The following is a 14797-nucleotide window of genomic DNA, read 5'->3' as shown; positions in this document are numbered from 1 at the left end:
CCACGGCAAATATCAACGTCGGTCCCATTGTCGAGATCTTGACTCTCCTATTACTAATTATTTCTTTAAGAATAAAAAGCCGACTATATCACTGTCATTGACCATCTGGTTCCATTTCCGTTTCCTGGACATTCGCTAGCGTGACCAACCATATTTTTCCCCCAGGTTCAGAAATCTCAATAACAAAGAATGTTTGGGTGTGAAGACACAATCGATCCTCCCCAAAAATCGCATTGACTGATGTCAGACTATTTCTGGACCAGATGTTTTTTGTCAGATCATATTTTAGAAGGATCCCTATCTTTCATCGTTCTCCCTTTCTGGTCAAGCTCTGGCCCATCAACAGCTGAGTGTTCATTGTAAACAAACCGAACAACGTGAGTGAGTAAGTAGGGAAGTGCGTGCTCGGTTGGTTTGGGTCAGCGACGTTTTCAATCCCGATCGTCTTGATTCACGCTCAAGATGCGGATTGATAAGTGCTTTTTCTGCGGCTCGCCCATGTATCCGGGCCACGGAACGCACTTCGTGAGGAATGATTGCAAGGTGAGACCGAGGTGAAGGTCCAAGCTAAGCCAGCCATACATTGTTGACTCATGCGGGTTCGTTCGGGTCCATTTCAGATTTTCAAGTTTTGCCGGTCGAAATGTCACAAGAATTTCAAGAAGAAGAAGAACCCTCGCAAAGCGAAATGGACCAAGGCTTTCCGGAAGAGTGCAGGCAAGGAATTGGCCGTGGATCCCTCGTTTGAGTTCGAGAAACGACGCAATGAGCCCGTCAAATACGATCGAGCCTTATGGACGGAAACCAGTAAGCAGGTTTTACTGTTACCTATGTTTTATTCGAGTGGTGTGTTCGTTCCATCTAACCCTGCCTGCTCCACACTCGGATCAATTCCATTAAAATCATGAAGAAGCTTACTTTTGGGTCATGCTCATTTTCATCGAACCTTTATCGACTTTTTTTGAGGTGTATGACCAGGCTATTGAAAACCAAACTCTGGCACGTTTTGTCTCGAGGAACCAAGCCAATTAATTCTTTGATCGAAAGCCAAACATGAAGTTGAAGGATAAATTTCAGAATATTTCGCCTGAAGCCCTAAAACTTGACTTTAACTTTCAGTCACGGCCGTGAAGAGGATCGAAGAGATCAAGAACAAGCGCCAAGCTAAGCACATTTTGGATCGATTAAAGAAGTCAAAGGAGATTCAGAAGGCTCAGGATATCCGTGAGGTCCAGCGAGATTTGGCCTTGATTCGATCACCCGCCGCCGGCTTGAAACGTCCTGCCCGAGATATGGACGTGGAAGAGGAGGAGGAAGAAGATAAGAAACCCATAGTGGGCGTGGCCGCCATGGAGGATGACCTTGACACCAGTATCACCATTTCCGCCACGAAGAAGGTTAAGAAGTTGGCTCCCAAACGACAAAGAGCCAAGATCGAGGAGATTCGAGATTCGGATCAAGAAATGGAAGAGAACTGAAAGATGCGTTTCGAATCAGATGCACACTGTTTTTTTGGAAATAATTCATTATCTTACTGTTCATATGCCTTTACTGGATTGTATTATCAAGGTACAAAGTCGTCATCGGAGTCAATAAGAGTGTTAGACTTACGTTTCTTGGAGCGGCTAGCGTCCGATCGATGATGAGATTCCATGCGTTTCTTCCCTATGGTTTGGGGCGAAGTTGAGCTCAATGAGGGTGTGGGTGCTTTTTGAGGAGACCCACGTGTTATCTTAAAAGGGCTGGAGGAGAGTTTCTTCCCGCCCACCGCGACGACATGGCAAACGACAGCCTTCACACCCAAACTGTTCAAATAGTCCAGCCAAAGGATCTGCTTGTTGGATAATCGATCATTCGGACCTTTGACCTCGACAATCTCGACCGTTTTTGTCTCCGGGTTCCACAGTGTGAGATCCGGATAACCCGAGCGCGTGTAGCGATGTTTCTTGATCAGTCGATCACAGATGCCGTGCAATTGGTCCCGTTTAAAACAGTGAATCAGACCAAGAATGTGCTCCACATTGTGAAAAAGATCCCAATTCACCAATGAAATCACACCGTGAGACTGTTCCCATCGCTCTTGGACCCAATCATTTAGTTCCAGATCGGTCCAGTGGAGTAGATCATCCAGTCGATCGTCAATCTGGGGTTTTCTGGCCAAGTAAAAGTCATCAGTGTTAAAATCCAACGGTACGGGTTGACTGGGACTACGGAAGGCATCCGGGATATCTAGATCATAGAGAATGTCCCAAAAAAGCAGGGCACAGATCGTGTTCACAACAGCCCCTTCTCCGTGTAATCCTTGGGAGAAGCCCAAGGTTTTGTAGTATTCTCGGACGTATTCCTCCACCGAGCATAATAGTCTTTGATCGGCGTGTTCAAAGAGAAACACGGTTTTAGCTCCGGGTAGGTTGTCTTTAGGCATCAAACGGCCTTGAATCTCGACCTTGGGCGCTTCCGCGAGATTCAGCCAATCCGAGCGCGCTTGGGCAGTTTTGAGGTGTGGCAGTAGTTTGGTGTTCTTTTTGGCCCCGCATATCTTCTCGACCCTTTGGAACAAAGACAGTTTCCGAGCTTCACGAACATTGGCGTCATTGAGCCCGTTCATAACTTGGCGAATGGATTCGAGAGGTTGCTTCAGATGCTGGTCGAGGTCTAGTACTAATCGTTCGTACCAGTGCCCTCGATAATCCGGCAAGTACGTATCCTGCTCTAAAAGGGTTTGGATGAGTTTCACAGCCTGATCATGCTTTTTATTCCGCTCCAGAACCTCGACACTCTTGGTCAAGACGTATACCAAGATGGCGCCTCGAGTGAACTTTCTTAGAAATACTGGGAGTTTTTCAGCCTTGGCTTGGTATTCAGATTGGTCCAATGTGGCCTTGAACATGGCCAGAGCTTCGTGGTAAATGTCCTCGGCTATCAACCAATCCTTCTTATCAAAAGCCTCGGACATCCTCGCCTCAATCACACACGCTTCCTCAAAGGCCAAAAGATCTGACCGTGACTCGAAGATTTTCCTTTGACGAATGATTTTATACGGGGGGAAGACCATCTTGCCTTGATTCATCAACAAAAGAGTGGTCAGTTGTTGGGGTTGGCCTTTTTCATTCTCCCGTTCATCCCACCAATTCGTCAAGGAGTACAATGAAAGTACCCTGAGGAACACCTTCCGAACTTCGTCCACCAATTTGAAGCATTCGCCTACCATTTGAGAGGCTCTGAAAAGCGTTAGTGTCATCAATCACTATTAGATTATTAGACATTACCTGTATATGGAGCAGTTCCCTCGCCCAAAGTGGCTAAATCTGAGTCAGAGCATCTCTAAGGCACTTTTCGTGACATATGAATAAGTGACAGAAGATTCAAATTTTATCCAGATATCACGCCACAACTTTGGCCACCTCTCTTTAGTCGATGCATTTAGTCTAATTCATTTAGCCAGATCTTGTGCTTAAATTCAGGAGTGATTTTGGTTAAGGTTTGGCGTTTAGGATATATAGCAAGTTCATATCAAATATAAGTTGTCCATTGTTATAGAAAAAAAGAATCAATAATTATACAATTGGTAAGAGCTCGTCACTCACTTTCGGCGCAGGATTTTTTCCATGGAATTGCCATTGGACGACAAAAAGAAGGACTTTCGTCGGGAATGCTTGAGTAAGGCCTGAATGAAATCCGCTTTTTGCGTCCCTTGGGCCACAATCTTGAACTCCTTGCACAACAAGCGGATCTCGGGTGCGGGCACGAGCTTCAAAATTGATTCCAGATCGGCCAAATCGGCCCCTAAGATGACACATCGGGTTAAAAAATTGAACCGCTCAACGCCATACCCCCCCACTTCTTCATGCAATATTCATACGCACCACTATCCAGAAATCGAACATCTCGCAAGTCTTTCAAGGCTTGAGATAAGTTGGCAATTTCTTCATAACGAATATTATTGGCCGTCAACCAGCCGAATTTGCGACCAAACAACCGAACATAGAGTTTCTTAGCATTGATTTCTAATCGCTGGAAATCTTGGATCCATCCCAACTCAGTCTCATCCAACAAGTCTCGATCATCGGTTTCTTCAATCACGCCCTTCAAAATGCACTCGAAATTGACCAAATAATACGGTACATGCGCGGGATCTTGTTTTTTGCTCTGGGTCAAGGGTACATGAGGAGGCGATTCCATGAGGAACAGGGCCCTTGGGACCTTCTTCGGCGAGCTGATTTGACTCAAGGGCGAGAATCGGTGGGCTTTGTTTCGGGCCTTCGAGGAGCTTGGAGAGGTTCTTTGAATGGGCCCTAAAGCTTCCAGGGACGTGCCAAACCGATTGGGAAACTTGCTTAAAGTGGGGGAGGCTTTCAAGGGAGACGAGCTAGGGGACGGGGAGAGGGTGTGGTGGTGTTTAGGGGGCGGGGTGAGCACAACCAAGTCATGCAAATCAGGATCGGGATCCGAGTCGTCAAAGAGCTCCTCCTCGGGAGTGGGTGACGGTTGGCACATGTTGAGGTCGAGATGACGGTTCAGATCCGCCAACTTGGGAAAGGCGTCTCCGCAAATGGGACATTTCAGACCCGAAGGTCTTTGGAAAAAGTCCATGATAGTCCGGGGACCGTTCATCGTGTCCATAGGTCTCGGAGCCTTCCCTAGCTAGGTTTAGGCCTTTGGGAGTCCGAGTGGGGTACTTCAGTTCCGTGATTATCAATTGAAAGCGTTGCGTTGAAAGAAATCCACAGGGCATGTAAGGAAATTCAAGGAAAAATGTGGTCCGGCACCCTGATTTTGGGTCTGCTCTTTGAATTTTCAATAATCGAGTGATTTTGAGGGAGCTGTGCTACAATACCTTAGAAAATGAACATGTTTGGTATAATTTGGTGTACGCACTATCAAATTGGCTCAATACCACAATGCTTTTTGCTTAGACAAGCAGGTGAAATGAAATAAATGTCAAAATTCCGTACTCATGACTTTATCTGTCTACCACAAAATTTGTTTAGCTTGTGCAGCGAGTGAGTGACTAGTTGTAAGAGTATTGAGCGGGAAGTGTTTCTGAACTATTTGACAGAAGACAACAATAACGCGTGTGACTCTTCTTTCTCTTATGTTTCCTGTTGAACTTTCAAGTCTTGTTTCCCTTATCATAAGAGCCTTTTTTTGCTCCTCTCTCTTTTTTCTTGAATGAAGAAAAGTCCTGTTTCTTTTGGAAAAAAATAAGTATCAACCTTCTATAGGAAAAGTAGAAGCTTATAACTTTACCTTAAATAATTTGCTTTCATTTTATCAATTTATAGGACAGATGAGACAGGGGCACATGAAACGGAAAAAAACTAAAACGTATTGCTAAATTGAAATTTTTAGTGGAAAAAGGATATCTTTTGCAAGTATTGAATATCAATGTTCTTTATCATTATTGTTTTCTTCTTTTTTGCAGACTTCCTTACCGCCACTAGGATTGGAATCCCAGCAGTTAAAGAAGTTAAATTTATTCATTTTATTCAACTTTTATTTATATGTATTATTTGATTGACCAACAAGTTAGAGTTGGCTGATATGGCTCAAACACCTTAGCAATATTCAAAGTGAGAGAAATTGGCCTATAGTAATTGGGGAGCAACTTATCTACCCCTTTGAAATGAGCTAGCTTCAGAGAAGAGGGGAACTTTCCCTGATCCAAGATGCAACGCATCAAGTGCAAGAAAACAGGAACAAGAACCAGTGAGTATCTTATCAGAAACTGAAATGAACTTGATAGGGCTGTTTAACCACTGTGGTGAGACGGGTGAGGCATGAGGAGAGGAGACGTATGTATCCCAGAATCCTGCTCTAGGCACTAAGCAGGGGAAACTAATAGATGAGTGGGGAGTGGGTGCATGTGCTCCCTCCATCCTTGTGGTAAAATCACAGAACATATAATGACTAGACCTCGGATAGCGCAAGGAAAATGTGAACACTTGCCTCATCAATTGATACATAAATTTTGGTGTAGAGTGATTCATGCTTTTTCATTGGCCAGCATGGCCAGATTCTGAGTCCTTGGAGTACGTCAGTAGTGGAGTGGAAAGCTTGGTCGAAGATTGAATGTCTTCTAGCGAGGTTTGGTAGAGCTATGCGTTACCTCCTGATCCGATGCATTCCTGCTGAGAGAGTGGTCATTGAATTCCATCTTCATGTTCAAGCTCTTGATTAGGAGGTAACGCAATACTGAAACATCTTCTAGCAAGGTTTCAGAGAGCTTTCCACTCCACTACTGCAGTACTACATGGTTTGTCACTGATTGGGTTTGTTGAAGACCCAGCGATTGTAGGTCGTTAGTACTTATCAGGCAGTCACCCTCCTCTTTTTTGATGTACAGAATTATTGACACTAAATCCATTTTCCTCTGCATTGAGGTCGGGCCAATGCGACATCTAGTCGTTATATGAACTGTGGGTAAAACATTACCACCTAGCTGACAGTGTCCCGCTGGCCTCCCGGACAAGCTGCTACACCGACAGCAGCTGTGGTTGTTGTGGAAGATTAGTCTCTGATGACCGGCTATAGGCATGAACCACGAAGCTCTGTTTGCCAGGAAAGCAAAATCTTGTTTCTCCTCCATGACCCACGTCTCAGATAAGAAGGTGAAGGCATGTCCTTGGATCTTGTTGAGACACCGTCCCACACGAGCCACTTGCAGCATGTTATAACCTTTCATTTTAATAGTACTGGGGATTGATTACATTCCCTGTAGCGGTTAGAAAAGCTCGTAAAAAACAAAACAAGAAAAACAAGAACGAAAATGTTGCTTGATCCTTCAAGAGGGATTTTCCAACAAGACAGTGATCACACTTCGAGGAAGACCCAAAACTGGTGTCAACAACATTTGGGTTGTTTCTCGAGCAAGGGCATATGTCCTGCCATTGGCCCTGACTTGTCTCCTATTGTAAATCTGTGAGCCTTGCTCCAGGAGCAACTCAACAGCAAAGCACCAATAACCTCGGAGCAATCTGACAAATTCTTGGAGAAGAATCTCGCCAGATGTCTTGGAAAAATTATATACTGGAATGCCTAAACGAATTCTGAAGACGGCAAAGCCGCCATATTGGGAAATAAATCATATAGTTTGTAGTTCTATGTATGGGTGATTCATAAAATAGCTGTGATGAGTTTTAGAGTTTTAAAAACCACCATAAATTTTTGGACAGACTGTTTATAATAATACTCTGTCCGCCCTGTTTTGATCACTTTATTTTCTATGGTACTTGGTATAGTAGGAAGATCTAGTTCTTCAAAGGAGAAGGCTCGAAAATCGTATTGTTCCATCAAGTTGCAAATCTTTGTGAAGTCCGAATTTTACTTGTCCATTTCGTGATCCACATAAAGGCGTCGAGGATTCTGATCCAATTGTATTATCATCAAAATGTCATTAAATTTTAATGTCAATCGTAAATTATTGGGCTGTGCATGAAGGGTAAGTTGGCTTGCTGGTCACTTTCCTCCTTTTACCAGGGTCGCAGGTCAGGACTGGCTCTCGTGACCGACGATGGCGGCATTGGTACGTCATGATTTGGATTCGAGAAAGCAATGCTCAATGTCTTATCGAGCTGCTCTTGCGAATGCAACCATGTCTTGTCAGCAACTATACTTTCAAACGCATCACAAACATACTTGTGCTCGTGGGCCGACTCTTGACAATTAACGTGTGTTTTTGGGTTTTCGAGGTGTCGTCTCAAATAACATGATGATGAACAGTGCTTACGACATTGCAAGCAATGACAATCTGAAAAGACAAAGGCAATCTTTGAAAGATCCTGAAAAGTTTGCCACATGGGGTAAAGTAGCAACAATTACTATTCATTGAAAGCTAGTGTACCAAGATGAGTGGTTTATTGGTCCTAGCAGTTTACTATCATGAGAGGTCCCCAGAGACTTTTCCAGGATAAGTCTCTCCCAAAAATCAGAAGCCAATTTGAATAAAATTGAGACGGCGTACTGGAAACAGATGATTTTACTTGCGACCCCCCCGTCCGAACCTTGCACCCCAAATGCATCCAACACAAACTTATCATTACATCGCTTGGGTTGTATTGGAAGCATTTGAACCTCAAAATTCGTCTTGATGGGATGGAAATTCAGAGAACGATTGATTGACAGATTTTCTTTTCAGTCAACGCGGCAAATTTCTAGCGAACTCAGCTCGATGGGCTAATTTAGGGTTGCTGGATTTGGCATTTTAGTAAAAGCTAGTAAAATTGGCCACATCTTAGCTATATTTTCAGGACTGGCTCAGGTGCTGCTTTTCTTCCACTCTCGCTCATAGGAGATGGCAATCAATGTTTATACACATTCAGAGATGGTTCCCAATTCTATATTTTGAAGACAATGTTGGTCAATGGGCCTTCAAGTTGGTGTCATCATAGTGCAAAGGTATACCTATACCCTCTATACCGTTCAAAGGGGCGGTTTCTTGGAAAGTGGCTTGCTCAAAAATACAAGTTTGGCATCATATCGAACGTATTTGGCACTTAGTTTCAAACTGTGCCATCAAGGAATGGTTAAGCTGACATATATATACTTTCACTTTTATAAATATTGGATGATTGCCATTGATGCATTTAACAAATTAGGGGATATTTTCTTGCTGGGATTTTTGTATTGATTCAGCCATGAGGGTCCACAGGGGGAGCTAGCCTATGGAAAAGAGGAAGGGCAAGATGGATGCATTCCTCATCAGCCTGCTCTTCCACCGATCAAGCAGCACTCCTGAACACTTGATCGCCTCTCCCTAACGTCTGATACCAGTAGGTAGCAATGAGGTGGCTGAGGTGTCCTGTCTGAAGTGGCTTTCACTCTTGATGTGTCTCTTATTTACTGATGAGAAAAGGGCAAGTAGCAAGTCATCACAGACACCCAAGTTCCACTTGTTTACAATCAAAGCTTGGCCAAGTACTAGAACTTGGGCAAGCTTAACCCAAGCAGAGACCAACTGCTAATGTAGGGAGCGCAGATGGTCAGCTCAGGAAAACCGCAAAATGGGGATTTTTTGTTCGTAGCTGAAGTCAGATTGCCAGAAACAAACCAAGCATTAACCCAAAGCTACGTAGCTGCGTCAGTGTTGGCGCACATTATTATTTTTTTGTATAACTTGATTTCATTTGCCCTAGTATGAAATTTCTTGCGTAAATTTGGCCACACCATTTTCCCCTCAAGTGTCTGTGTACAAACCCAAGTTGGGACAAGTTCCTACTTGGGCAAGTTAAGTAATTGAGATTTCTTGGCGTAACTAGCAGAAATGAAAAGGATAGAAATTTATTCCCATGCTTTCAAACGCCAATACCGAAAATCGTTTTTAGAGTATGGCAATTAATATTTTGATTGGTCCTTACAGCGGATGGTTTCCCCACTCAAATAATGGATCAATCACTTAATCCACCTGAATAAACCCACATTGGCCTCGAATTTAGAACTGTTAAGGCCCTTGACTTGGGCTTGAATTTATTGATACAATCTGACTTTCACGGCCACCAAGAACTTTGGACAACGATCTCATCTAGGCACTCTAAGATCAGATCAATATGGGGATGTCCATGTTTGTTCTGTGGAGATTGCGCCGGGAGAAGAGCAGACCTGTGTGGATGACAGATGATTTAACCCGCAAAATTCGGAAGAAACAAATATTATGGTCAAGATATAGGAATACCATTTGAACTTCAAATCATATAAGAGCAAGGTCCAGAGATGGGTCCAGGAAGCCAAGTTTGGGTTCAAGGAATCTCTTTCGCTCAGGAAGAATGTGCGTTCCCTCCATGCATATGTCCGCGATGTGAGGAGGGGTTGCAAGTCCATTAATGCAATTGAGAATGCTCAAGGCGTTCCCCATCACCAGGAAGTGGATATGGCAAATGTTCTCAACAACTATTTCTCCTCTGTCTTCAGCAAGAGGGATAATGACCCCTCTCCTTTTTGCTACTCTGATAATGGTCCCGTGCTCTCCAAAGTTGTGTTCTACTTGGCCAAAGTATTAGCCAAACTGAATAAGCTCAATCCTTCCTCTGCTCCGGGTCCCGATGACATTTCGGCTTTCAATTTGAAGCAATTGGCTTTGTCTTTGGCGGGTCCATTGGCCATCTTGTTCAACATGTCCCTGAACTCGGCTTACCTACCTGGATATTGGTTGTTGGGAAATGTGTGCCCCATTCATAAGTGTGGTGCCACTTTGAAGCCCTCAAATTTCAGACTGGTTTCACTGACGTCTGTCTGCTGTAAAGTGATGGAAAGAATTATGAAGGACAACATTTTGGCATTCCTTGACTGTAAGAACTTCCTGGACTCTGATCAACATGTTTTCGAGCTGGTCTATCATGCACCACCAGCAGTGGACTGGTGTTTCATGATTATCTAACATACTCCCTGGACAATAAAGTGCTGGTGGATGTTAGCTTTATGGATTTTTTTGAATGGCAAGGTTTGCCACTCCTTGTTGATTTCAACGCTCAAACAAGTGGGAATTTGTGGGAAACCTTTGAGTTGGATTCAATCCTGGCTCACTCACAGGAGACAAAGAGTGGTGATAAATGGACACATCTCAAGACGGGTTAAAGTTACTTCCGGTGTGCCGCAGGGCAGTGTACTAGGCCCGCTCCTATTTCTCATGTTTATTAACGATCTAAACTTGAAACATGGCGCCTTGGTATCAAAGTTCGCTAATAATATCCAATTCTTCCGCCAGATTGTAAGTCCAAAAACAATTCCAGATCCCTCCAGGATAATTTTGGATTTTGTGTCTGACTGGGCTAAGGAAAATAAAATGCATTTCAATGCATCAAAGTGCGTGGTCTGAAGTCTAGGCTGGAAATCATCAGACATTGAGTGCAATTACAACATTGCTGGAGTTTCCCTCTTAAGACAATTGCTCCATGTCAACCTCGGAGTTTCATTTGATAATTGCCTGACCTTCAGCCAACACTGGGCAAATGTAGCATCTAAATTTAACTGGATGTTGGGCATGATGATCCATCAACATTTCTGCTCTAGAGAACCAACCACTTGCATGAATCTGTTCAAGATGTGTGTGCACGCACTCTTGGAATTTTCTTCCCAAGTATGGAATCCCCCTAAACCATGGGGACATTGCATTGTTGGGGAAAGTTCAACAAAGGGCCACAAAAGTGGTGAAAAACTTTTGGGATGTGCCCTGTCCAAACCGCCTTACATCCCTGTCTTAGCAATCCCTGGATGGAGGTAAGACGGCCGAAACTGGACTTGGTCTTTACCTTCAAAGTGTGTTCAGGCCAGATAACAAACAGGCCACTGGGCGGCGCACCATCATTTTTTGTCCAAATCGAAAGTGAGCCCTTGGCTCAAACGAGAGCTCGTGGCCATTCTTTCTTTGTTCGAATGACCAGAGCTTAGAATGAGTTGCTTGGATGAGAGATCTTGGTTTTGGTGGAGCATTGCTCAGTCGTTTCTTCTCCTTCTATTTGCCCTTGGCCCTTCCAGGCTGCTGGCCAGGTAGCATTTTTCAATGCTAATTTTTAAAATTAGCATTATTTCAATGCCGTTAGCATTGATTTTTTTAGATTAGCGTTGGTCTGGTTTTTAGCATTGAACTAGCATTTTTTAAATGTTCCAAGCATTGAGAAATTTTTTCTGGCATTTTAGCATTTTCCTAGCATTATTTCACTGAAAAAATGAACAAAAGGGAAGAAAAGCACAAAAAATCTCACAAGGAACTACATTTGGTGGTGTTAACAATGTTCTTTCCATGGATCCTTTCTCATTCCATGAAATTAATATGCTGGAGCCACAAAGTGATTTCCATTGGAATTTTTACTATACATTAAGCAAGCAAAACGATTTATCCTAATTGCTTCTCAATTCAAAGGGAGATTTAAGCAAATCTATGTTTTTACCCAGACTTTCGGCACACAAAAAGATTTTACGTTGGCTAACACAAATAAAAAAATGGTTAAAATGGTCAGTGCATGTATAAGAACGGGGTACAAATCATTAAGTAAATGTAAGTATGGGTTAATTTCACTGTAATATTCAAATAAACATAAATATTNCCCCCCCCCCATAATTAAGGTAAACCAAATGACAAAATTCAAAAATAACAAAACATTTTCAGGATAGATTCAACAATTGAGCTCTATGGATAAAGAAACGTATTGTAGCCCTTGCTAATGTCTACTTTGAAATATGATGTACGATGCAAAAACAATTTATCTTATTTGCAGGTTCACGCAAGATGAACGTTTTGGGCGATGAAAACAATTATAATTTTGTGTAAAAAAACCTTGTTCAAATCCTGAAAACACATTTTTGCTTAAATAAAACTTGTCACTTGTTGGTGTCCCCTTCCAAGTCTCAGGGTTCAAAATTAGGAGAATATAAAAAAAACACAACTGCATCAATTTTTACTGCGAGGGTTTTCTTCAGATTTTTGTGCTTTTCAATTTTTTCTTCAAAAAGTTTAATTTTCAAATATTGTCTGAACATACCCATTCAAAGAGTGCCAATTATAATTGAATTGTGAAACTGAAATCCTTTTTGAGCACCATGAATAATATGCCTTTCTTAAAAAGTAGCATTGTTCTAGCATGTTCGAATTCCAAGTAGCATTTTCTTAGCATCAATTTTACACAAACTAGCATCGCGGGCTGAAAAAAAACCTGGCCAGCCTGGGCCCTACCTCTAACGCGATACAAACCTTTACTCTTTTATCATCTAACTGATGTTTTTGAGTGGTCAAATCAATAAACAATAAGAATGCTTGCTTTCGCTCCCTGTCCACTTCTCCAGAAGTCTGTGGATCATTCAAACTCAGTCCCATAGATAACTTCATATATAGATCTATCAAAGGCGCTGCGATCGCTTGTTTTCGTCTCAGCTGTCGCTGGTGGAAAAAATGGTTCATTCGTAGTCAAGCTACTTAGGAAAACTATGGTGCAAATTTGAATCGTTGACGGCTCGTCCAGCTTCAGAGTAGAAACCCCTAATAAGACTCCTTGTCAAGCAATTGCTCTCGTCCAGCGCGCTTCATAAAACGGGTTTGAGTAAGTTGTCCAACCACATTTTTAAGAACGAAATTTTGATGTGGTTTTAATTGGGCTTAAGTTAAAGTTTTCATCCATGTGGTGGAAACACTTAACTGAAACGCAAGGAACAAGCCTGGGGTCAGGCTGACCTCCAGAGGTGTCGGAATTACCTTGTTTACGTATAGGCGCAATCATGTCGCCCACATTCAAGCATATTGTTGGGAGATTGAAACGAAATTCCGAATGCCTCATCATTGCGTTGCAATTTCAGATACATTTTGTTACACTTTCGAGATTTTCGAGATGCATTGCTAAACAAGGGCAATCAATGGGGTACATGATTTGCTCTACTAATGTCCAAATCTTTTTTTGACATGTTACGTGTATTATGCCCTAAAAAAACATGTTTTTTATTATTCTACCACTCTTTCTACCTGTATATTTGTAAGATTCAAAAGAAATTAAGATTAAAGAGGAATAACAAACGTTTCATGATAATAATTCAACTTGCCTGAAGCAAGATTTAACGAAATATCCTTGTCCCTTTTCCACCAGCGTCAGCTGACCTGAAAACATGCTCATGCGGTACAGCTCCTGTTGAACTTGAGCATTCTAGTTATGGTTTTCTATGCTCAGTCCCCATTACGCATTTTGGAACAAAAAACAGACTCGCGCGCAACCTCTTAAACAGGATCGGCTGTCTTTAAAAAGTAGATTAGACAAAATCTGGAATGTCTTTGATTACAAGGGAACAGCAACTCCGAGAACCCCAATAAATTCAGCGACTTCCTTTCATTAAGGTCCCCAGAGATACCCGCTTTAGTGGTTATAAAATGTTCTTTCCAGAGCACTTCAGTTTTTCACAAAAGGGATCCCTAATGAAAACATCCCTTTTCCGTCTGACATTCAATTCTTGAAAATTGTTAAAAACCACCCTTTTTAAAATTATTGAATGCAACTCACCACTGTTGTATATTGTTACTTGTGTAGCACTAGACATCGTTAAAAGTCAATCAAACACTTTTTGATCGACCTCAGTTTTGATGTCTAACATTGAACGAAGTCGGGGCCACACGCTCAAATAGACAACAGGCGCTCCATTCAAACGCCGACGAGCAAATTTGAAAGCTGTTTTGACTGTGAAGCTAGGCTGAATCCAACAAGTGGTTCTAGCCTGATCCATGAATCTCAGGTAGAAAGTCTGAAGCTGATCTCCGTAAGTTTTTGCTACGTAGTCCTGAATCCAAGCACGAATTTCACAGTCCCTCTGGGTCAAATCCACTAACAGAATATTATCACTATTATCCTTATACTGAATGAAGTTTTCTATCCGTGGAGACATGTTGATTTATGGATCTAAGATTTCAATCCAAGACTAAACTTCCACAACAGTCACAACTGTTTTCGATCAAACTAGCTCAATACCACAATGCTCTTTGCTAGTGCGTTCACCAAATTACCCAAACATGTTCATTTTGTTGGGTTTTATAAGATAGCTCACTCAAAATCACCCAATCAATGAAAATTCAATGGGCGGGTGGTGCGAGTTGACTGTGATGTTTGTCTTAGTTTCCCTCCCTAAAATGCCCATAATCAGGGTGCCGCAATACATTTTTCCTTGAATTTCCTTCACTTGAAGTTACGAGGACAAGATCCTCGTAACCGATCTGCCGCAGCCAGCTAACGCAACATGAAAGTCCCAATGGCTGTTTCACATCTTCCATTTTTGGTCAGCTGATATTTTGGTCCTTCAAAAAGAGACTAAAACCTAACCTAACCTTTCGGTT

The 14797-nt window shown here is 42.4% G+C and overlaps 2 protein-coding genes and 1 long non-coding RNA gene across 3 annotated transcripts; 1 reads left to right on the top strand and 2 right to left on the bottom strand.

Moving 5' to 3' along the window:
- The first annotated feature begins 349 nt into the window (after positions 1-349).
- On the top strand, positions 350-1539 carry LOC131879885 (probable ribosome biogenesis protein RLP24). The gene is made up of 3 exons (XM_059226353.1): positions 350-543; positions 621-807; positions 1120-1539. The coding sequence occupies exons 1-3, from the start codon at positions 463-465 to the stop codon at positions 1476-1478; spliced, it is 627 nt and encodes a 208-aa protein (XP_059082336.1). The 5' UTR covers positions 350-462; the 3' UTR covers positions 1479-1539.
- Positions 1540-1564: 25 nt separating this feature from the next.
- Positions 1565-4715, bottom strand: LOC131879883 (fanconi-associated nuclease 1-like). The gene is made up of 3 exons (XM_059226351.1): positions 3867-4715; positions 3588-3786; positions 1565-3221 (listed from the first exon to the last, which is right to left on the bottom strand). Exons 1-3 carry the CDS (start codon positions 4621-4623, stop codon positions 1565-1567), a joined length of 2613 nt encoding a protein of 870 aa, XP_059082334.1. The 5' UTR covers positions 4624-4715.
- Positions 4716-7163: 2448 nt separating this feature from the next.
- On the bottom strand, positions 7164-14689 carry LOC131879017 (uncharacterized). Its single transcript, XR_009373083.1, has 3 exons — positions 13974-14689; positions 10134-10230; positions 7164-7750 (listed from the first exon to the last, which is right to left on the bottom strand). It is a non-coding gene; the product is annotated as an uncharacterized LOC131879017 (long non-coding RNA).
- Positions 14690-14797: the final 108 nt, after the last annotated feature.

Source organism: Tigriopus californicus, chromosome 4, assembly GCF_007210705.1.
Source record: "Tigriopus californicus strain San Diego chromosome 4, Tcal_SD_v2.1, whole genome shotgun sequence".
In the NCBI taxonomy this organism is placed as follows: domain Eukaryota; kingdom Metazoa; phylum Arthropoda; class Copepoda; order Harpacticoida; family Harpacticidae; genus Tigriopus; species Tigriopus californicus.
The sequence above is the reverse complement of the archived record's forward strand: the minus strand, read 5'-3'. Positions and strand labels throughout refer to the sequence as shown.

What these genes read in the sequence shown, in the direction of transcription:
- LOC131879883 (XM_059226351.1), bottom strand. Translation starts at nt 4,623, where the DNA reads ATGGACACGATGAACGGTCCCCGGACTATCATGGACTTTTTCCAAAGA. An exon ending in TGTTCGATTTCTGGATAGTG is followed by an intron (nt 3,787 to 3,866) that starts GTGCGTATGAAT and finishes GTGTCATCTTAG; the next exon opens with GGGCCGATTTGGCCGATCTG. An exon ending in GAAAAAATCCTGCGCCGAAA is followed by an intron (nt 3,222 to 3,587) that starts GTGAGTGACGAG and finishes AACGCTTTTCAG; the next exon opens with AGCCTCTCAAATGGTAGGCG.
- LOC131879885 (XM_059226353.1), top strand. Translation starts at nt 463, where the DNA reads ATGCGGATTGATAAGTGCTTTTTCTGCGGCTCGCCCATGTATCCGGGC. An exon ending in TCGTGAGGAATGATTGCAAG is followed by an intron (nt 544 to 620) that starts GTGAGACCGAGG and finishes GGTCCATTTCAG; the next exon opens with ATTTTCAAGTTTTGCCGGTC. An exon ending in AGCCTTATGGACGGAAACCA is followed by an intron (nt 808 to 1,119) that starts GTAAGCAGGTTT and finishes TTTAACTTTCAG; the next exon opens with TCACGGCCGTGAAGAGGATC.